Source organism: Myotis yumanensis, unplaced genomic scaffold (assembly GCF_028538775.1).
Source record: "Myotis yumanensis isolate MYYU_CA2020_CCGP unplaced genomic scaffold, mMyoYum1.0.hap1 SCAF_12, whole genome shotgun sequence".
Lineage (NCBI taxonomy): Eukaryota > Metazoa > Chordata > Mammalia > Chiroptera > Vespertilionidae > Myotis > Myotis yumanensis.
The window spans coordinates 26,796,951-26,818,708 of record NW_027223763.1 but is presented as its reverse complement, the minus strand read 5'-3'; the positions used below and the strand labels follow the sequence as shown (position 1 = coordinate 26,818,708).

Below are 21,758 nucleotides of genomic sequence, written 5' to 3'. Positions count from 1 at the left end.
GGCTGGGACTCTGGGACAGGAAGTCAGTCCTCCTCCAGAGCTGCCCTGAGGGTGCGGATATTGGGGTTTCATTGTTCTTTTCTATTTTTTTCCTCAGGGAAAAGAAAATAACCGAGAAAAAAAAAGCTCAAGAGAGTGAGAGCACCATCGCTGCCCGAGAAGTCCGGGGCCTCACGGACACCATCGGTGAGCCTCCAATCAGCAAGGGCAGGCCTGGCCTGGGCCCCAGAGAGCCCCTGGGGACCTCCTAGGAGCTTAACGTAGAAGCACCTGAAGCCCTCACTGTGTGGAGCTCCCACTGAGGCTTCTCCCCGGAGTCTTCTCCCCTGGGCCGTCTCCCCTGAGCCTTCTCCCAGTATAGGGAGCTGGCGGCGGAGGAAGGGACTTCCTGCACTATCACTATTACTAATGAAAACCAGTTGGTAAAGGATGATGCTCGCTTTACTGTGATTTCACAAGAGAATTTCTCAATCCACATTTTCTTCCTTCATACCACATTCTTAGTTGACTTTATCTCAATATGAAGGATCTCTTTCTTTTTTTTTTTTTTTAAATATATTTTATTGATTTTTTACAGAGAGGAAGGGAGAGAGATAGAGAGTTAGAAACATCGATGAGAGAGAAACATCGATCAGCTGCCTCCTGCACATCTCCTACTGGGGATGTGCCCGCAACCCAGGTACATGCCCTTGACCGGAATCGAACCTGGGACCATTCAGTCCGCAGGCTGACGCTCTATCCACTGAGCCAAACCGGTTTCTTATGAAGGATCTCTTTCTTTTCTTTTTTTTTTTTTTAATACATCTTTATTGATCTCAGAGAGGAAGGGAGAAGAAAGAGAGATAGAAACATCAATGATGAGAGAGAATCATTGATTGGCTGCTTCTTGCATGTCCCCCACTGGGGATCAAGCCCGAAACCCAGGCATGTGCCCTTGACCAGAATCGAATTTGGGACCCTTCAGTCTGCAGGCCGACGCCCTATTCACTGAGACAAACCAGCCAGGGCCGAAGGGTCTTTTTCCTTATGATTAAAAATGTAAGACATGCTCACTATGGAAAAACGGAGAAAGGAGATAAGTAAAAACTCCGCCTCTACAATAGCACCCCTTCTCCTCCCAAGAGTGCCCACCCCCATGAAACATGTGGTGTTCAGCTTCCACATAGGTTCAGGGGACAGCAGAGCAGTGTGAGATGGCAGACCCTAGAGCAGAGGGCCTGTGTCCAAATCCCTGCTCAGCCACTGACGGCCTTTGTCCTTTAACCCCAAGCCTGAGTGTCCTCGCTTGTAAAATAAGACCAATAAGTAATTGAGGTAGAACAACAACTGGCACATGTAAGTGTTGTTATTCTTATTTTTGTATGTATTTCCTTCTATAAAACTAATTTTTAAAAGACATAATGGGCCCCATTCTGTACATACCTTTTGGAACTTTTTGCCAGCATTTAACTGCATATGTGAGGCTTCATTTTCTATAGCACTTAGGGATCACCTCATCTTCCCTCTTTTCCCTCAAGCCTCTGGCACTGCTGGCCTGGTTTCGGGATGCATCTCCTGAGCCAGGGCACTTTGTACCTTGCTGCCCTTTCCTGGATGCCTTCCCCTTGCCCGGGAGCTCTGAGGACAGCCTCACCACCTCTGTTGTTCTCCCCCAGTTCCTGAGAGGGTCAGCACCGTCACCTTTCAAGGGGACTACAAGAAGAAGAACTACGAGAACACTCTGATGAGTTTTAAGGAGGAGATCGCCCAGATAGGGATGGTGAGAACCTGTGCTTTTGCTCCCCTTCCATCCTTGGGCCTCCGAAGGCAGGTTTGTCCCGGCCCCCACCCTCCCCTGCCCCCCCAGCTCCCCGGTTCTCAGCGGCCCACCGTCGTGTGGACAGAGCCATAGTAGACACGTCTGAGTGCATGTTGTCACCTGCGTCAGGTTCTGTCATGACTCCCATTTGACAGGTGAGCCCAGGAAGTCTTGTCTAACTTGGCCTTTAAGGGGCCAAGTGGAAACTGGACTCCAGGTCTAGTGCCAAAGCCCAGCCTCAGCCTTTGATCTCCCCGCTTAAGCCTATTCATGGGGCCCAGCTCATCACGTTGCCAGTGTGCCCCAACGGGACATGAGCTCGGTGGCTTTGGTCACACAACGTAACTGAGGCTTAGTCCCACCTGAAGGAAACCTGGAGTTCTTTATGGGCCACTTTCCCTTTCTCTCTTTTTTTATTTGTTTGTTGTTATTGATCCTCATTTTTTTTTCTTTTTTTAAAAAAATATATTTTATTGATTTTTTACAGAGAGGAAGGGAGAGAGATAGAGAGTTAGAAACATCGATGAGAGAGAAACATCGATCAGCTGCCTCCTGCACATCTCCTACTGGGGATGTGCCCGCAACCCAGGTACATGCCCTTGACCGGAATCAAACCTGGGACCTTTCAGTCCGCAGGCCGACGCTCTATCCACCGAGCCAAACCGGTTTCGGCTTAATCCTCATTTGAGGATATTTTTTTTTTTATTGCTTTTTAGAGATAGTGGAAGGGGGGCGGGAGAGAGAGAGAGATTCATGTGAGAGAGACATGTCAATTGGTTGCCTCCTGAACCCACCACAAGCAGAGCCGGAGATAAAACATGCAACCCAGGTATGCGCCCTTGACCGGGAATCCAACCTGCAACTCTTTGGTGTGTGGGCCGACACTCTAACCACTGAGCCAGACCGGCCAGGGCTTACAGCCTTTTAAAAAAAAATTTTTTTTTTTTAATTTTAAGGCCTTTTTTAATGAATATTTGTTGAGTCCCAACCATGGGCCTGGCCAAATGTCAGCACCTACTTCCCAGGCTGTGGTGAGAACCAAGTGAGTCTGAGGACAAGCTCTGTGCCCCGAGTGGTGGCTGCCCCTGTGCTCTAGCTGTGAGCTAATTAGTGAATCGACACTCCTTAGGTCTGGGTAAGAATTAGTATTATTTTTGAAACAGGACCTCGGCTGATTCTTCCTCATTACAGATTGGGGGGCTTCCCCCTGGCCCGAGGCTATCGATGCTGTAGCTATCGCTCTCCTGGCCTGTTTTAGGAAATGGAACCGCTCATCTTGGAGCCAGGGGCACTTCTTTTAAAAAAGCTGGCTGAGTGTGATGAAAACATCAACTGTCTCTTCAAAGTAGTGGAAAACGACACAAACCTGGTAGACTACGACATCCAAGTAGGGGTCCCTGGTGGGCTGGCCGGCCCCATCCCCAGCCTTCCTCCTCCTCCTTCCCGCCTTGCCCTCCGTCCTCCCAGCCTCACCCAAACTTCTCGGCACAGACCCTGATGGAGCTGTGGGATCAGGTGGCCCAGAGGTTCCTGCTCCAGAAGCAGGGGATTAAGGAGCTGGATGAGACACTGAACTCACTCGAGTTCTCCCGGGCAGACAGAGTGAGTCGGCCCGCCAGTGGGTGGGCTCGTGGTGATTTCCACTTGTAGGAGGCATGCCCTGTTTCCTTTCAGTTCTCCAGGACGAGCGAGCGTCACTAACTATGGCGCCTTGTCGTTTCTAGCTAAAGAGCGTGTTGAAGAAATACGTGCTGATCATAGAGAAAACCTCCTACCTCATGCAGCCCGATGTGTACAGGCTGATAAATAACGAAGCCAAGGTGAGTGGTTTTCATGTGCCCCAGAGCCAGGTGCCTCAGAAATGACGGACTTCTCACAGGTAGCATTTCCAAGTAACTCTGTAACCACTTAGGTTCAGAACCAGACTCTTAGTTAAATATTTTCAATGGGAATCTTTCTAAAGTGCGTTCCATGCTTTCCTGCCATCTTAATCTCCGTCTGCCGAACACAGCGCCATCGTTTGGAGCACTGACGACTTTACAGGCGCCTACGGGGCCATGTCTCAGCTGCCACGTGCAGCACAACGGGGGCTGCACTCTGGGGCGTCATCTCGCAGCTGGCACAGTCGCAGGGTGGCTTGTGCCCTCATGAGTGACGCCCGCCTGCTCTGTTAGTCTCGTTTTCCTGGTGGTTCTTGTCTCTCCTCCTGCTGAACCATGCCTGCCCCCTGGCTTTGTTCCCGCTGCTTCCCTGTCCACCACCCCAGCCTTCCCCGGCTGCTTTCTTTGGGATGAAAAATACAAGAAATTCAAGGTTGTTTTTTAGTGTCTCCCAAGCCAGTGAAGTCTGGCTCCTCTGCTGCACAAAGGGCACTGCTCTTGGCTCCTCAGAGGCGCGTTTTGCCTGCAGGGGTTCCCAGGTCCTGGCCAAGAGCTGGCAGCCAGATAATGGCGCAGGGAGCGCAGCGTTCAGAATGGCCGATGGGCTCAGCCAGGTCTGTGCCTGGGGTCTCACGGGCCGGGAGCGAGCACAGACGTCCCTCTTCACTGCGCAGGCGTGAAGTAACTCCGCTCCTGTCCCTGGAGCTCCCTGTCCATAAAATGGGGACAATCATACTTACCCCCCAGAACTTGGGAGGATGACAGCGGAGGGGCTCGGCCAGGGCAGCTCTCACTCTGAGACAGGAAAGAGTTCCTAACTTGTATCCGTGTGCTCCATCAGGGGATCAGAGTTAGCCATGTCCTGGTTTTGTTTCACGGTCTGCCTTCCTCAGGTTTATTTGACTCATTATAACGCTGGCACATGCCACTTGTCCTGTGTGCGTTTATCTCACTGGATTTCGAGAATTCCCTGTGCTGTACGTATCTTCACGTTACGGCCGCAGACTGGGAGGCTCGGGAGATACTTAGCAATGCCAGGAAGCACAGCTGCATCGAGCCTCAGGCTCCAGTGACAAGCGTTGCAGGAAGTTCTGCTCGCTGCACTTGGCAGGTCCTCACCCCCAGCCCAGGGCAGTGCCTGGAGGGATCCAGGAAGTGTGTGGAGGCACTTTTGGATGCTGTTGCCCCTGGGGGAGTGGGAGAGGCTGCTGTCCATGAAGGGGGCAGGGACGTAAATGGCAGAGCAGTACCACACAATGAGGAACTTCCCCACTGCCATGCCCAGCGTGCCCAGGAGAGAACACTGGGAGGACTGCCTCCGGGTGTTCCCGCTCCGGCCCCCTTTGGTGACTGGATCCCGGTTCTCAGCGTGGCCATATGTGGCTGCTCCCTGATGGCGTGGGCGCTCTGCTTTTGGAACAAATTTATTAAAAAACAAAACAGAAAACAGTTAAACACCGAGAGCCCTCTGGAGTGCTCAACTCCCGCAAACCAACATCGGTGTCTTTAACCAACAGTCGGAGGTGGCTTTGGAGCTGTGTTGAAGCTCACTCTCGGCTCATGGTTAAGCCTTCGGGAAAGACTCTGGTCGCTGCCATGGCTATGGAGCTCGGGGCAGTCTCTTGAGTGCCCAGTGACCCCTCAGGACTCCTCAGACACCGCCACCCGCCGCTTGGCCACGGCCGCACCGCTCCCCTCCCGCCCCTGAGCCCGCACCTCACCCGGTCCCTCTCCAGCCTCCCATCACCCTGTCCAACTGAGCCTTCAAGAGCCCCCCAACCCACCTAGAGCCTGCCTGCCTGTGCCCACAGGTCATAAACCAGGCCCTGCTGGGCAACCGGAGGGCCATCGCGCAGCTGTTTGTCAATCTGATGGAGGCCACGCTGAAGCAGGAGCTCGAGAGCCGCCGCCGCTGGCAGAGCCTGGTTGACGGTTGGAAGGCTGTCAAGAAGGATGTCCTGCTGCAGAACCTGAGGTCAGCGGCTGCCCAGCCCCCCTGGCCGGCGGGCACAGGCGGGGGGTGGGGGGGTGGCATCCTCCCTTCCTTTTTGCCGTTGCTTTAAAATGCTGCAGTTTTCTGGTGGTGAATGTAATGTGTGCTATTGTTTTAAAAGTTAACGTAGATAAGAGCATAAAGAGGAACTTGAAAATCACCACGCACCCCTTGCCGCAGCGAGAAGCGCAGCTGGGGTTGTGGTGTTTTCTCGCAGGCGTTTTGATGCCCACGCTGCGTGTGTAGGTTTGCATCTTGTTTTCCTCACACGCGTTTTCCGAGAGCAGTGCAGGCTGTTTGGCAGCGTTCGTCTGGTTATCTGCCCAGTTTCCACTCTTCACTCTTCCACGTGGCCTTGCGTTACCGGGGTGGAAAGAGCGGCTTGGATCTGTCCCACTCCGATGGCAAACTTCACCCAGGGGAGGGGAGGTGAAGTGAAGGCCCATCTCCACGCTTCCTCTGCCAGGTGGCACTTTTGTTCATACCGATACAAGGGCCCTGGACCTTTGGGCCAACAAACGAGGCGGTCTTTTGCTAAGGAAGGGATGCCTCGAGCCAAGATGTCTGAGGACACCAGTGTCTGTCCGTGTGTACTGTGGGTCTGCAGGTGTGCATCCGCGCTTCCCGATGGGAGCACCAGAGTCTGACACGGAGGATGGAGGAAAGCTGCTCCACCTGCACGTTCCCTGTGACCTTGATCTCACCCTTGACCACTCGGAGCCTCTCTCTCCTTGTGCAGAGCGGGCACGGTGGGCTGGTGACAGGCCAGTGATGCTCAGCAAGATGCCGCATGAAAAGGGTCAGCTCTGGACCCGGGAGGTTAACAAATGCCAGTAGTCATCAACAGTGATGGCAGCGGCTGACACTTACTGGGCATGTCCCGTGAGTCAGGCACGGTGCTGAGGGCGTTGCTCGCAATATCTTGCTGGGTCCTGGCCATCATCAGCTCCGTTCCCGAAGAGGAACCTGAGATGCCGCGTGGAGGGCAGTGACTCGCCCCAGGTCACAGGGCTGGCAGGCAGCAGTCAGGTCCCTCACCCGGGTCTGAGCCTGCTGGTCTCATGCTCTTAGCACCAGAGTCTCTCGGACAGGGCCTTGGTTCTAATCTCCCCTCCGCCCCCTCCGCTCCTCCACCTCCTTTCCCCAGCGTCCCAGAGGCCCAAGGTGGGGAGGAAGGGGCTGGGAGTGGAGTAAGGGTGGTGGAGTTCTGAATGTTCTTACCGTGGGTCTCATCCCTTCTCTCCCAACCACCTTGCCCCCCGTCTTTTCTCCATGGTGCCAATGTGTCTGGATACCCAGTGAGTTCATGGCCAGTGAGAGGATCCAGGACCCTCCAGCCGTGAAGAAGGAGCTGGAGAACATGCTGAAGAAACAGAAAGCCCTGCAGGGAAAGCGGCTGAGGCACCTCTGCACCATCTGGTACAGTGGGGGGGAGGGGGGTGTCCCTAGGGAGGGGTGCCCCTGGGCACCCACAGGGGAGGCAGGCCCAGTCCCCAGCACAGACCTTTCTCCTGAGGCATCCTCCAGACTAGGCCATCATCTCCTGGTCTCTGGGCCTGGGCCCACATTCTACATTGTTCTAGCCCCAGTGGCAACAGTGAACATGGTATGTTTGCTGCGGAAAGAAGTTTAATGGGACTGTACCAAAGAGATTGGAGAGAGTCAATGACCAGCGGGGAGGTGGGGAGACAGTGAGGGGAGAGCGAGTCAGGTTAAGGGGTTGGACTTTATCCAGAGAGCAGTGGGGAGCAGACTGGCTCCATCCGCTTTGCAGTTTGGAGAGGTCTGTGGCTGGAGGCTGGGAGGTCAGTGAGGAGACTGTTGCTATAGGACAGGGGACCTGTTAGAGGCTGTGGGCACCTCCCTCAGGCCCGGGTCCACCCAGCGCTAATCCCATAATAAGCTGTTTAGGGGGAGGTACACTGAATGTTCTAGACCCTGGAAGCCCACTGCCCGGGGAGCCCGTGGCATCCACTCCCAGCAGCAGGATGGAGCCTGTGTGGTCCCGCAGGCTGGAGACAATGTCTTCCTTGGTCCCTCCCATCCTGGTAACCCTGGGACTCGGGCCCCCTCACCACCTTGCCCAAGTTCTCCTGGGATATAAATGACAATTAGAGCCCCACACAGCCTCCCCCTCGCTGGTACCTCCCGCTCCACATGCGACCTCATTTTCACGCGGGTGTAAAATTAACAAGGTGGATAAACATCTCAATATAAAGAAAATGCTTTTGTTGTTTTCCATAACTCCACTTATTTCTGACTCTGAGCCCCTGTTTGTTAAACTGGGCAAAACTCAGTGCCAGGCCCCCACGAAACCTGCTCTGTCTGCACCTCCCCCAGCCCTTGTACTCTGGTCAGGCTGCCCGGTCCCTCTGCTGGCTTGTGGGCAGTGAGGTGGGGAGAGTGGTGCTAAGATTCCCAGGGGCCCAAGACGGGCTTATCCAATGTCCAGGGAGAATCCCTATGAATGTACTTAGATCCAATAAGCATATGTGCATATAATTTAAAAATGTTTTAAAAATGTTTTTAATGATTTTAGAGAGAGGAGAAAGGAGAGTGCAAGAGAGATATCAATCAGGATGCCTCCTGCACGCCCCCTACTGGGGATCGAGCCGCAATTCGGGCATGTGCCCTTAACTGGAATCAAAGCCAGGACCCTTCGGTCCGCAGGCTGACGCATTTGTATTTTGGAGTAATGTTAGATTTACCGGAAAGTTACCAAGATAGTCCACAGCATTCCTGTCTGTCCCTCACCCAGTTTCCCTCATGTCATCATCTTGTTACCACTCGACATTTGTCAAAACTGAGAAGCTAAACTTTGATGCATTCCCAGTAACTAAACATCAGCCTTCTTTGGATTTACCCATTTTTCCACTAATGTCCTTTTTCTGTCCCTTGATCAAAATCGAACCTGGGACCCTTAGTCTGCAGGCCAACGCTCTATCCACTGAGCCAAACCAGCTAGCTGCACACTTTTTAAATGACTTCACAAGAGGATTCATTGCGCTCTATTTGGACAATTCCCTATTGTTGGATATGAAGGTTGTGGTTTTTGTGTGTTTGTAAACAGTAATGTTCAGCGACTGTCTTAATGCATAACTTTGTATGCATTTTGTATTGTTATCTCAGATTAGGTTCCCAAAGGTGGTTTCCTTGCTCAAGTGAGGTAAGCTGTGTGTTTTTTTCCCATTAGGAAAATTCGGTTTTCTTTTCTAAGTAACAGGCTCGTTCACATGAGTTACTTTTCCATGAGGTATGTGCGTGGCAGCGGGAAACCCCGACAAGTCACAGACCCTGCTCCGGAGCAGGCTCCCTGCAGACCCACTCGTTTCCATCAGTGGAGGTTCCGTTCAGGCCTGGCTTACTTGTCCTGTCTTCCTTCCCAGCGACCTTCTGCCCCCCAACTACAGCAAAGCTCAGCTGGATGAATGGTATTCTTCTCTGGACTCCATCAACAACAGCCTTGGTGAGTGGGGTTTGCGGGGTTTCCCTCGGGTCTCTCCAGAACGCTGCTCAAGTAGTAGCTTCGTAGCAACTTCCTCTGTCAGTCAGCCAGTCATTTATCTGAGAGTTCCTTATAAACTCAGGAGCAGGTGGCAAGGCCCTCCTGGGGGAGATGGGATGGGTGTGAAGGGAGGCATACGTTCTGAGGGCTCATATGGGACCACCACGCCCTGGCCTGGCAGAGCCAGGAGAGCCAGGATAACTTAGGTGAGCTCTGTAGTCCTGGTTCAGGCATTTTCCTGGGGAGAAGACGCTGCCCTTAGCAAAGGGGGAACTCCTCTTTCTATCGCCCCTCTTCCTTCTGGAAGAGCAGCTGACATGTTTTGTTTCTGCCCGTGGAGACTCCTACCACATGGACTGCATGATACAGCTCCGTGTACAGTATGAGGACACCTGGCAGGAGTGCCTGGAGCACGTGCAGAAGTGCAAGGTGGGTGTCCCTCCCTGTGGGCCCGAGGAGAGGCTCGCCGGCTCGGCCTGCTGTCCCCTCCCTGGCCCGCCCTGCCTCTCTCTCCCCCCGGGCCCCCTGCTTTCCTTTCTCTCAGGCCCCAGGCCTTCACTGGCTATGGGTATTCTGAAGCTCTTCCCTCTGTCTGGAACCTGAGCTCCCCAGTTTTTCCCACCTGTCCCTCAGGTTGTAGCCCAACATGAATGATCACCTCCAGGAAGCCTTCCCAGATCTCACAGGCAAAGTGATATGCTCCCTGAGCACCTCAGACCTCACCCTTGACACTCCGTGTCACAGCACTTGACATCATTTATCCCGCGGAGGGTGTATGGGGGTATTTCCAGTGCTCTTCACTGCGCCCACCTCTGTCAGACGGTGAGCCAGCGAGTTCACCCACAAACCCCTTCAATGACAGTGCCTGGCTTTCTGGGGCGCAAGGAAATATTTTGTCAAAATGCTCTCTCCCTGCCTCCTCAGTAAAACTGTTTAAATTTAAAACACACACACACACACACACACACACACACACACACACACACACAAAAGCCGATCATTGTGAGGAGGGTCTAGCCTGCCGGCTGTAGCAGGAGGAGTCCCCAGGCTCTGAGGGCCCCACCTGCTGCCCGCCCGCGCCCCCCCCCCCCCCTCACATGCTGCTGCTGCTCCACCCCTCACATGTCTGCCCCGCTTTTGCTCAGCCACCGGGACTCTGAGGTGAGCAGAGCGTTTCACAGAGTGACGCATGGTCCGAGTGCTGCTCTTTCTGTGGCCTGTGCCACCCACTTGCATACCCTGTCATTGAATCCCACACGGTTTTGCAGAGTGGGCGTCGCCAGTCCCATATGGAGATGAGGAGACCCATGTGTGAAAGGCCTAGGGGCTGCCCAAGCCCACAGGGCTCTGCCCATTTGCTCTGTGGCCTTAGGGACAGCCAAGTGCTTCCCAGTCACACCTCAGAAGTAAAGCCCATGTCCTCTGAGAGCCCCTGCCCCAGCTCTCCCCTCCCCTCCCCTCTGCCGCCCAGGACTTCCCCCAGAGCTCCATCGACCTTGGCCCTGAGAGCTGACACCTGCGCCCATTGTCACTGTCCCTTGCCCGGCGCAGGGGGTGAGTAATGAAGTTGTCCCGTATCCTAAGAGTGCATTAAGCTTGACAGAGGACACTTGGCATTCCTCTTCAGCAGCACTGGAAACATTGAACAGCAGACAAATTTTTAATTTGGGGAGGTTAGTGTATTTTAGATTTTATGCATTAAACCGAAGCTTTGTTGATAGAGAGAGCCCACTTTCTAGTTAGCGTAAGTCATTTACAGGAAATGGGAGCCCTGTCTGGCTTGCAGCCACGCTGAAGCCACGCAGGATGGTGGGTTGTGCCTGTGGGGTCTGCAGTAGAGCAATGCTGTGTTCCGATTCTGGCCCCACCATGTGCCAGCTGTTTGCCTCCGGCTTCTCTGAGCCTTGGTTTCCTCATCTGTCAAAATGGGAGCCCTAGCCAGTTTGGCTCAGTGGATAGAGAATCAGCCTATGGAATGAAGGGTCCCGGGTTCAATTCTGGTCAAGGGTACATGCCCGGGTTGTGGGCTCGATCTCCAGTAGGGGGCATGCAGGAGGCAGCCGACCAATGGTTCTCTCTCACCATTGATGTCTCTCTCTCTCTCCCTCTCCCTTCCTCTCTGATATCAATAAAAACATGTTTGTTTTAAAAATGGGGCCAATGAGGACACATCTGGGGGATGCAGTAAGACAGGAGAGGGCAGCACACAGCACCTGGACATAGTGGGCGGACCACAAAGACAGGCCATCTCCACTGCTGTGAGGGTTTCCCTGAGGATCTCAGGGATTAGGGGGAGGTGGATCTCAGGGGCCAGGCCCTGGCCCCGGGGCAGAGCCCCCACCAGCCCGGCCAGGCTCTGCCTTGTCCCTCCAGAAGCAGCTGCTGGACTGGGAAGCCTTCACCGAGGAGGAGGCAGAGAGCATGGTGAGCCCGGCCTTCCTGCAGATGGTGGGAGTGCTCCAGACCAAGGTGGAGGAGGAGCTGGAGTCCTTGGAAGTGCGTGGCTGGGGACCCCTGCCGCTGGGGAGCAGGGCGGGGTCACCCGGGGTGCTGGGCCGTGGGAAGAACGGGATTCCGGGGGCCTGAGTCCATTTCCCTCATCATGCCCCCCTTCAGAGCAGTCCTGGCTCTCAGCCAGGCTCCCCAGTCACCCGCTGGCACCATACAACACAGGACTCCCCGGAAACCCTCGAGTGCTCCTCGAGCCCCTGCTCAGTCTGGGTGCTGAAGGGCCACAGGAGCAGTAAACCCTGCCCCATGATGCTTAGAATCTGGAATGAGGCCAACAAACATTTTCTGTGAGGGACCAGATAGTAAATATTTCAGGCTCCGCGGGCTGTCAGGTCTCTGTAACAAATTCTCACTCTACTGTCGTCACACAAAAGCAGCCCAAGGCGATGTAGAAATGAATGGATGTGGCTGTGTTTCAATGCAATTTTCTTTTTGGACTCTGAAATTAAAATTACATGTAATATTCACATCATTAAATATCTTCTTATTATTCTTCCCAGCCATTTAAAAATATAAACTCTGTGCTTAGCTCCCAGGGCCAAACAGAAAAGAATGGAAGCCACATTTAGCCCACAGGCCGAGTTTGCTGACCCCTAACACTGATGAGAGCATAAAGCTCATAGATTTTCTAAAAGGGGGAGAGGTGAGGCCCTGGCCAATGTTGTTTAGTGGTTAGAGCATTGGCCTGCACACCTAAGGGTCACGGGCACATACCTGGGTTTTGGGTTCTCTCCCCGCCCCTGGTCTGGGCTCATGCAGAAAGCAACCAATTGATGTGTCTCTCTCACATCGGTCTCTCTCTCTCTCTCTCTCTCTCTCTCTCTCTCTCTCTCCTCTCCCCCCTCCCTCACTTTCTCTTCTCCTCTCCCACTCTCTCTGAAAAGCAATGGAAAACATAACCTTGGGTGAGGATTAACAAAAGAGGGTGGAGTAGAGTTGAGGATTTCATAGCAGAGTGTGGCTTTGGCTCTGATTCTGAGAGTTACAGAGTTTCACGAAGGGAAAGATGTCCCGGCCAAGATGGGTGCAGCCACCCGGATGCTCAGGCTGGTTTCCAAACCCCAAACTCCATCTTCTTCCTGTCAGTGACTTCAGTGGCCATGGGGCGGTTCTAGACATGGGGCTTCAGGGTCAGCCAGACCAAGGGTATGACCTTGGGAAGACTAGAAGTGCTGTCCCAGAGGAGGGAGGGCCATGAGCCAAGGTGAGCCCCAGAAGATGACCTTGAGGGGCGGTAATGGCCAGTCCTTGGAGACTTGAGTTCTCCACTGTTTGGAGAGGGAGCCCGTGAGTGGGGCCCTCCTCCTCACCTGGGGGCAGTTGGCACTCAGGGCCCCTCCTCTGGGTTCTGCAACTGCAGAAATCCTTTGAGGCCCTAGCGAAGCGGGCAGAGTGGCAGAGCTTGGACCTCTTCAGCTATTTCCGGGAGGCCGTGCAGCGGTGGGAGGCACATCAGGACATGCTGTCTGTGCAGGAGCTGCAGCTTGATAAGCGGATGGAGCAGCAGCGCCGGAAGCACAGCCTGCAGTGCCAGGTATGGCTCCAGCTCCCAGGGGAGGTGGGAGGGACTGTGCCCGGATTGTCTGCTGCCTGATGGTTCTGCCTGGTCGCCTGTGAACTTAGCCAGCATTCAAATGCAAAAAAGAAAAAACATACCACTTTGACCCACACTTCACACCATACACAAAAATTTATGTCAAATGTAAAACCTCAAGCTAGCTGTAAAACTTGAGCCAGTGGGAAATTGAGGCTCACCTTGGTTATGGGACCACCTAAGTCCGGTCTGGGCTGTGCAATGGGTCCCTGGATTCAGATGTGTCTGTAAGAGAGTGTGCATGACAGACAGACAGACTGAGGGTGTGGAGCAGCGGTCGCCAACCTTTCGGACCTCACGGACCACCAGTGGCCCACGGACCACCAATTGGCGACCGCTGGTGTGGGGCATCTACTTCCGGCAGGGGGCTGGCTCCTGCCCCACCTGCCTTCACACAGGTGGGAGTGGATGGGGTCTTCTCAGCATGATTTCAAGTATGAGAGCGAGGAGCAGGGGCTACAGGAAGATGTGATGGGCGAGGCTGGGTGGGTGTAAGGGACAGGTCCCTGAGAAGTCCCACCGGAGCTGGGTCCCCGGGGATGTAAAGTGGACAGAGAAGGACATGCCAGGCACAGAGAAGAGCCCGGGGCCTAGAGCAGTGCCCTTTTTGTGAAAAAAGGAGAGTCCTGGGCCTGCCCTGGGCACCTGGACCTCAGTTCCAGTGGCAGGGTCTCTGCATGTCACTTCCACTCTGCAAGCTCCGGTAACTCCCATCTGCTTCCTCCTGTGTTCGGGGGGGCGGCCAGGCCCAGGAGGCCTACCTCGACCAGCTCTTGGACCAACTGAGGCAGCTAAGCACCGAGGGATCACTGCAGTTTCACCTGGAAAAGGCCAAAGACTACCTGAAGAGTATGAAAGGCAGGTAGGCAGGCCAGACCCCAGGAGACGGAGGGGGAGAGCCGGCATCCGTGTTCAGGGTCAGAGGCGGCCTGCTGTGGAGCCCAGCGTGTGCCCAACAAACTCAAGGTTCGGCTGCTGCCTCCAGCTCTGGAGAATGTTGTGGCCCTTTGCAGCTCCGTTCTCAGTCAGCACAGAAACTTCCAGGGAGGACATTGATCTGAAAAGCTCATGGAGGGAGGTTTCAAGGCCCTGTTCCTTAAAGGTCAAGGGCACGGGGCTCTCTCCTTCCTTTAAATTTTAAACATACTTGCTCTTTCTTAAAGACAAAAAGGAAGTTAGCCAATACAAACATGTAGAAAAATCCCCCTTATTCCTGCTCAACTTGTTTTTATGGGCATGTGTTTATGTGGAGATATAGTGTCTTGTAAGTAAAGGTTATAACTACAAATATATTTTTGTTTTTAAATTACCATATAGAATCCATTCATATAGTTGCTTTATAATGATTTAACCATCCCCCAATTGATTCGCTTTTGAAGATTGGTTCCAGTTTTTCAATGTTAAAAACAGTTCTCTGTGAACCATCTTGTATCTTTGTGCCTTTGTACAACTAATTCTGTGAGGACCATTTACAGAAAAGGAATAGTACTGCTGATTGTCTGCAGGACTTCGATCTATATCTTGAGGCAAATAAGTCACCCCTGAGCCTCGGTCTCCTTACCTGGGAAACATAAAAGCCTGCGTCTTGGGGCATCAGAGGGTTTGATGGAGCATGTAGATGACGTTCAAGTACAGGGTTAGGGCAGTTGGGCAGGAAGTGGGAACCATGTTACAACGCTATTGTGTGTGTTTTCTAAATGTTCTACAGCAAGTATGTGTCCCTCGTATGATCAGGAAAAATAGCAAAGCAAGCCAAGGACTATCATTGTAAAAGGAAACCTATACAGCAGCTCTGTGCAGAGCTAAATGCCAAATTCTAGCCCACCTCCGTGGGGTCAGGGCTTTCGCTGTTGGCTGGGGTCTCCCACATTCAGCAGAGCCCTTCTTAGATGAAGGTATCACCCACCTACCTCCCAGGTATGAACAATTTCATGTCATCTTGACGAGAGAAGTGATGGAGTACTCAGCGATCATTCTGAACGAACTCAACTCCTATAGCTCCAACCTCAGCAAATACTTCCATGTTCGTGAAATCTTTGAGCAGGTACGGAGGGGGATGCAAAAAGCCCAGTCATTCACCGAGAAGCAGAGGATGACTTCTAGTTCTGATTTGCTTCAACTCTGAACACCTTTCCTAACCCACGTGGAATTAGATTCTATGTCAGGACATCAAGGAGTCAAAAGCATTTCTAAGAGAGAGCACCACTTCCTCAGATTAGAAGAGGTTGAAGGATGGAGTTATAATAAAAGCCTAATTTGACAATTCTTTGAGTTCATTCATCCAACCCACCACTGCCACACGGCCCTCCTAAAGTACAGCTCTGCCCTCCCCACTCTGCTCACAAGGCCCTCAGCCCACAGCTCCTAGGTGACCGCAGAGGCCCCGCATCTGGTTCCGCCGTGACTGTCCCTGCTTCAGCTAACTCCTCACTCTGCCTGCATCTGCCCCTGCCCGTCCTCCTCCTCCTCCTCTGCTGGCATCTGCCTGTCTCCACTCATCCAAACCCACCCGTACTTCCAGTCCACGGCCAGTGGCAAGCACCCCACCCACCGAGCCTGACCTCCCACATCACCTTCCTCACGTACTGAGCCCCACAGGGTTTAAGGGGCTTGCCCAAGGTGACCCAATTTGTAAAGAGCTGGAATTCGAATCCAGACCTGCGAACTCCAAAAAGGCTAATTTGACAATTCTTTCAGTTCACTGGTGTGTTCCATGGTTAGAGCATCGGCCCAAGCACCAAAAGGTTGCAGGTTCAATACCTGCCCCTGGTTGGGGCGAGTGTGGGAGGCAACCGATTGATGTGTCTTTTTTACATCAATGTTTCTCTCTCTCTCTCTCTCTCTCTCACTCTCGCTCTCGCTCTCGCTCTCCCCCTCTCCTTCCCTTCCACTCTCTCTAAAAATCAATGGAAAAAATATCCTTGGGTGAGGATTAACAACAATAACAAAAAATGTCAGAATGAGACTTTATTCTATTAATGCCTACTGTATGATGAAAGGGATTGCTAGTATGTTTGGGATTAAGTAAAACTGATTCCCTGAATTAAGAATACCCTGCTGACCCAGTGAAATGCCTGCATTAGGTATTGGGGGAAGGGGCAGTTCCTTTTACTTAAAAGAAAGGAGGTGCCCTTAGAAGTGGCACTTAGGAGGAGGGCAGTGCTGCTCAGTGTCCCTGTTTTCTCCTTGTAGAACTTGGATGGGGAAGTCACTCTCAAACTCAGGGAACCAGGTAAACGCTTCACAAGTCAAGTCTGATTCTCCCTGGCTCCACTCGTGTATATTTTTGGGTTGGGGACACTCAATTCAGGCTACATGGGTAACCTGTCTTTCTCTGTGCTTTGGGTTGGTCCTCAACAGAAGCATGTGAGAAGGATTACCAGGAGAGAATGAGAAAACTGAGGGGGAAGCAGAGTGCTAGCATGGAAACGAGCAAGAGCGAGGAAAGCACAAGTGGAGGTGAAAGTTTCCCTTGGTCCACAGAAGAGATGGAAGAAGGAAAGTATGGAGACACTGAACACTCCATAACTGAAGAGGTCGTGAGCCGGATGGAAAAACCTTTACTGAGTGAAGGGACGGATGGGCCGAGAGAGGACTCTATTCAGGAATTAGAAACAATGCAGGTTGAAAGAGACAGCTCCTTAAAACCATCCCCGAGTGAGGAAAATGTGATGGTTCAAGAAAAGGAGAAGGAAGAGAAGAAAGAGGAGGAAGAGGCAGAGGAAGAAACTAGAGAGGAGAAGGAGAAGAAAGAAGAGGAGGACGAAGAGAAAGAGGAGGTGGAAGAGGAAGAACCTGAGAGTTTACTTATGGTTGAGGTAGGCCAAGAATGGGTTTGTGCTTTGCATGGGGAAAGTGTATTATGTTCCCTCTGTGTGTCATTAATACAAGCTTGAACCCCCAGTGACACGGTCTCCCTTGGGGTGTGTATAAAGAATTACAAAGGCATGCACACCTTTTATGTTAGCCAATAGGGACCTAATTATTATCTCATAGAAATTTTTTTTAAAATCCACCTTCCTCTCCTCACATCCCATCCGACAACCTACTCTGAGGTCATATGGCTCTCCTTGGTCTTCCCGGGTCCTCTCTCTTTCCTGGCTCCTCTTTGCTGTATAGGTCAACTTACCCTCTCTGTCCTTCCTCTCTTCTCATTCTCTGGTTGAGAAAAACAAAGGCCCATCTCCAAGTTGGCAGACAGGGTTCTCCTTCAAGTACAGGGAAGTAATTCTCATATCATTAAATTTTGCCTGACACGTTCAAACTCACAGAATAGTAACTTGAATTTCATCATCGTGAAATTGCAAAAGATACTTTTCCTGTGTTGCTGTGGAAGAACTGGCACGTGAGACTTCTTTCTGAGCAGGGATCTCAAACTCAAATGCCCATAGGCATGTCACAGAGCTGGAGACCAAGTGTAAAATGGTGACAGGCGGTAAAGAGCGGTGACAAGCGGTGAGGGTCACTTCCTGGTTCATAGATGGCCATCTTCTCACTGTGGAAGGGCAGTGGAGTTCTCTGGGGTCTATTTTAAAAAGGACACTAATCCCATTCACGAGTGCTCTGCCTTCATGACTGAATCACCTTCTAAAGGCCCACCTCCAAATACCAACACGATGGTGTTATAAATTTTGGAAGAACATCCACCATTCAGTCTATGGCAACTGTGCAGTCATTACTCAGCCCCAGTCAACAATGTCACGTGGGAGGTGGGCTCAGAATTGCCAGGTTTTCTGATTTTTAAGAGAATTCCAGAATCTAGACTATATGTGTAATTTCCCGACTTTAAAAGCATTTTGTGGGCAACAACAAAAAACACCCCACAAAAACAAACAAAACAAAACAAAACAAAACAAAAAAACCTACAGGCAAGATTCTGGTCATAGATTTATAACCTCAGATGTCAAGGAACCTGTGTTTGCATCCCCAAGTCTGCTTGATGATGTCAGGTCTAAATTCTTGTTTTCTGCTTAGTCCCAAGCCGAGGAAGAGAGCCTGGGGACCGTATCCTCTGAGGACATGGAGTCCTTCACAGTCTCCAGTGGGAACACTTATTTTGTCTTCATGCCTCTGGAACAAGAAGAGGAGGGCATCAAGGGGTCCCATTCCAACCTTTCTGACATTCTCCTCAGCGACACTTCCAATGCGAGGCTCCTAGAACAAGTACTCATTCCATCCAGGCTGGTTGTAGAAGTTAAGAAACAGTGAGTAGGAAACCCTTTTATTCTCATTCTCTTGTCGAGTTTTATTAACAAGTTGAAACATTTTAACAAAAAATGGACTAATTTCACCAAGGAAGAGGAAATGTGGACCTGAGAGTATAGATGAGAAACACAAATGCCCAGGATTAGTTGCAGTTACAGATATCTTCTGTGACCCCTCCACCTGTCCCAGGATGCCTTGCTGTCTTGGGCCTTGTACCTAAGACCTAATGTTTTTCCCTGCAAGATATTTCTGGGATCTAGATCATGGCTCATTGGTTACCTTAGGGTTTCTTACTTAAAAAAAAATTTTGTAGATAAAGACTATAGGAGTGAGTATATCAGTATGGTATTTGGCTCTGATTATGTGACACAACTAATATAGAAAATTGAAAAAAGTATGATGAAGAATATGGAAATGACCCATAGTTTTACCACTAAGAATTTACCACCCCTAACTCCCAAGTTTCTGGGCCTTCATGTTTGAATTTGGATCAAACATGGATATTTGTATTTGGCTTTAGGAGAACATTTCCATTGTCCTTCTGGCTCTACAGCACCATGGCTAGGACTAACCAGCTATAGATCACTTGCTAGTCTACCTCCCATGTTTACACATGGGCAGGGAATAGAAGGAGTAGAGTCAGGCCTTTGTATTCTTTTCTCCTTTATCTTGGCATTTTCTGACCTTGGAAACTCTCCTGACTTGAACCTCATCCTCTCCTTCCTCTATCACAGGGCTATGTCTGTCCTCTTCAGAGCCCATAGAACAAGGACCACCACAAGAGCTAATATTTATTGAGAGGACCTAATACTTTCAATAAGTATAAGAGGAGTACAGTAATTAGTCCATTTTACAGATGAAGAAACTGAAGCTCAGAGAGTTAGTAACTTGAAGAAGATCTCTGAGATAGGAAGTGGTTAGATCCATGATATGAATTTAGACCCTGTAATTCCGGAGTCTTGAACCAAATACTATGCCATCTGGCCTTGGAACTAACCAGAAAAATAGTTCTGTGTTTAAATTATTAGATTTGCATGTTGGAGGATAGCATACATGTCAAAAAGTACTGAAATCATGAGTGTATATAGCTCAGTGAATTATTCAAAGGGAATACCTCAGGTAACCAGTACTCACAGAAGTGGAATGTTACCAACTCTCCAGGAGTCCCCCTCATGTACCTGTCCCAAGTCACTACGCTGTCTTCCCCAAGGATAACAAATATTCTACCTTCTGAATTAGTTTTGCTTGTGTTTCAACTTTAAATGGAATCATACGGAATGTACTGTTTTATATCAGGCGTCCTTCATTATGTTTATAAGATTCATATATATTTTTTAATGTGGCTATAGCTCATTTTTTATTTCTGCGTAGTATTCAATTATTAAAAATATGACACATTTTATTGATCTATTCTACTACTGATGCACATTGGGTTGTTTCCCATTTGGGGATATGCCAACAATGCCACTCTGAACATTTTTATATGCACACATCTTTTGGTGAACATATATATATATATATATATTTTTTCCTGTTAGATATATAACTAAGAGTGGAATTGTTAGGACATGGAGTTATACATGTATCCATCTTGAGGAGATAAAATAAAAAGATACTGCCAAGAGATTTCAAAAGTGTTTTTAACAGTTTACAACAGTGTGTGAGAGTTTCACTTGCTCCATATCCTCACCAATACTTGGTATTATCAGCAGTTTTTATTTTAGCCACTATGGTATACGAGTAGTGGTGCTTTATTGTGGTTTTGTATTTATTTTTCTGATGAGTAATGATGTTGTGCATCTTTTTATATACTTACTGACCATTTGGTTATTTTATCTTAAAATCTTTTGCCCATTTTTTTTCTGGTGGATTATCTATCTTTTTTCTCCTGACTCATATGAGTTAGTTACTTCCACTAGATATGAGGTTATTGTCAGGTAAATGCATGGCAAATATTCATTCCCTCTCTTTGCTTACCTTTTTTACTCTTTTTTTCCCATTTATTTTCTTTTTTCTTTCTTTTTCTTTTTTTTTTTTTTGGTTAATCATCACCTGAGGATATTTTTTCCATTGATTTTTAGACATAGTGGAAAGGAGGGGGAGAGACAGAAAGAAACATTGATGTGAGAGAGACACATTGATTGATTGCCTCCCCCACATGCCTGAACAGCACTGGGGATCAAGCCTGCAACCCAGGTATGTGGTATGTGCCCTTGACCGGAATTGAACCCAGGACTTTTCAGTCTGAGGGCTGATGCTCCAACCACTGAGCCAAACCCGGTAGGGCACTTTATTTTATTCTGTTAAAGGTATTTTTTGATGAACAGAATTTCTAATTTGTAATAAGTTCCTATCATAAATTTTTTCATTAGGGTTAGTGTAATTTGTGTCTTATCTAAGAAATCTTTGCTTGCCCCAGGTCATGAAAATATTGTCCTATGTTATCTGCCACAAGACATTGTTTTAAACTTCCCCATTTAGATGTAAATCCACCTGGAATTGATTTTTGTATATGGTGTGAGGTAGGAGTCAACATTAATTTCTTCCCATATGGATAACCAGTTGACCCCAGGTCATTTGGAAAACTCTTCTCTCCCCACTGCTCTGCTGTGCCCCTTTCTTTTTGCTCTGTGTGTATATCCTTGCATCTCCACCTCACCTTGCTTGAGCACTGTATCTTTATACCAAGTCTCAATATCTCAAAGTGTAAGTCTTCCAAATCTGCTCTTCTCCAAGGTTGTCTTAACTATCCTTGACCATTGGTATTTCTATATAAATTTGAATTCAGCTCATCAGTTTCAATAAGAGGACATCTGCTGAGTTGTGTGTGTTGTTTTTTTAATCTCATTGAATCTACAGATAAATTTGGGGAGAACTGACATCTTAACAATACACAGCTGTCAACATAACTTTTAAAAAGGAAGACATGATAAACTGGGGAAATATTTGCAACTCACATCACAGTCAAAGGACCTCATGTTCCCAATATATAAAGAGCTCCTGTGTAAAGAGATTAATAAGAAAAACAAGCAGTTACACAGTAGAGAAATGGGCAAAATGTATTAATGGATAGTTTTCAGAAAAAGAAATACAATAGTCTTCCACAAATGAAAATATGCTCAATCTCAGTCATAATATGACAAAGTTGTCAAATTTAAAAGTTGGACAATGCACTCTGAGGCTATGGAGAAGTAGGAACTGTTCCTCACTGCTGATGGGAGTTCAAGTTGCCTCGAAGTAGAAGTACTTTGGTTGTATCTTCAAGAATCACA

At 49.9% G+C, this 21,758-nt stretch overlaps 1 protein-coding gene across 10 annotated transcripts in view; it reads left to right on the top strand.

The window, feature by feature from the left end:
• The window catches only part of CCDC180 (coiled-coil domain containing 180), a 54,701-nt gene that overhangs the window by 9,521 nt on the left and 23,422 nt on the right, over positions 1-21,758 (top strand). For all 10 annotated transcript variants that reach the window (XR_011473393.1, XR_011473392.1, XM_070431122.1 and 7 more), the window contains exons 6-21: positions 98-186; positions 1,656-1,759; positions 3,057-3,185; positions 3,290-3,400; positions 3,523-3,618; positions 5,490-5,653; positions 6,971-7,090; positions 9,058-9,137; positions 9,517-9,605; positions 11,550-11,672; positions 13,048-13,221; positions 14,028-14,143; positions 15,199-15,325; positions 16,474-16,513; positions 16,642-17,099; positions 18,256-18,485. Coding sequence is in view for 8 of the 10 variants with exons in the window: in XM_070431122.1 (XP_070287223.1) it covers positions 98-186; positions 1,656-1,759; positions 3,057-3,185; positions 3,290-3,400; positions 3,523-3,618; positions 5,490-5,653; positions 6,971-7,090; positions 9,058-9,137; positions 9,517-9,605; positions 11,550-11,672; positions 13,048-13,221; positions 14,028-14,143; positions 15,199-15,325; positions 16,474-16,513; positions 16,642-17,099; positions 18,256-18,485 (2,250 nt within the window). In the remaining 2 variants the exon portion in view is untranslated. The remainder of the gene's footprint in view (positions 1-97; positions 187-1,655; positions 1,760-3,056; positions 3,186-3,289; positions 3,401-3,522; positions 3,619-5,489; positions 5,654-6,970; positions 7,091-9,057; positions 9,138-9,516; positions 9,606-11,549; positions 11,673-13,047; positions 13,222-14,027; positions 14,144-15,198; positions 15,326-16,473; positions 16,514-16,641; positions 17,100-18,255; positions 18,486-21,758) is intronic.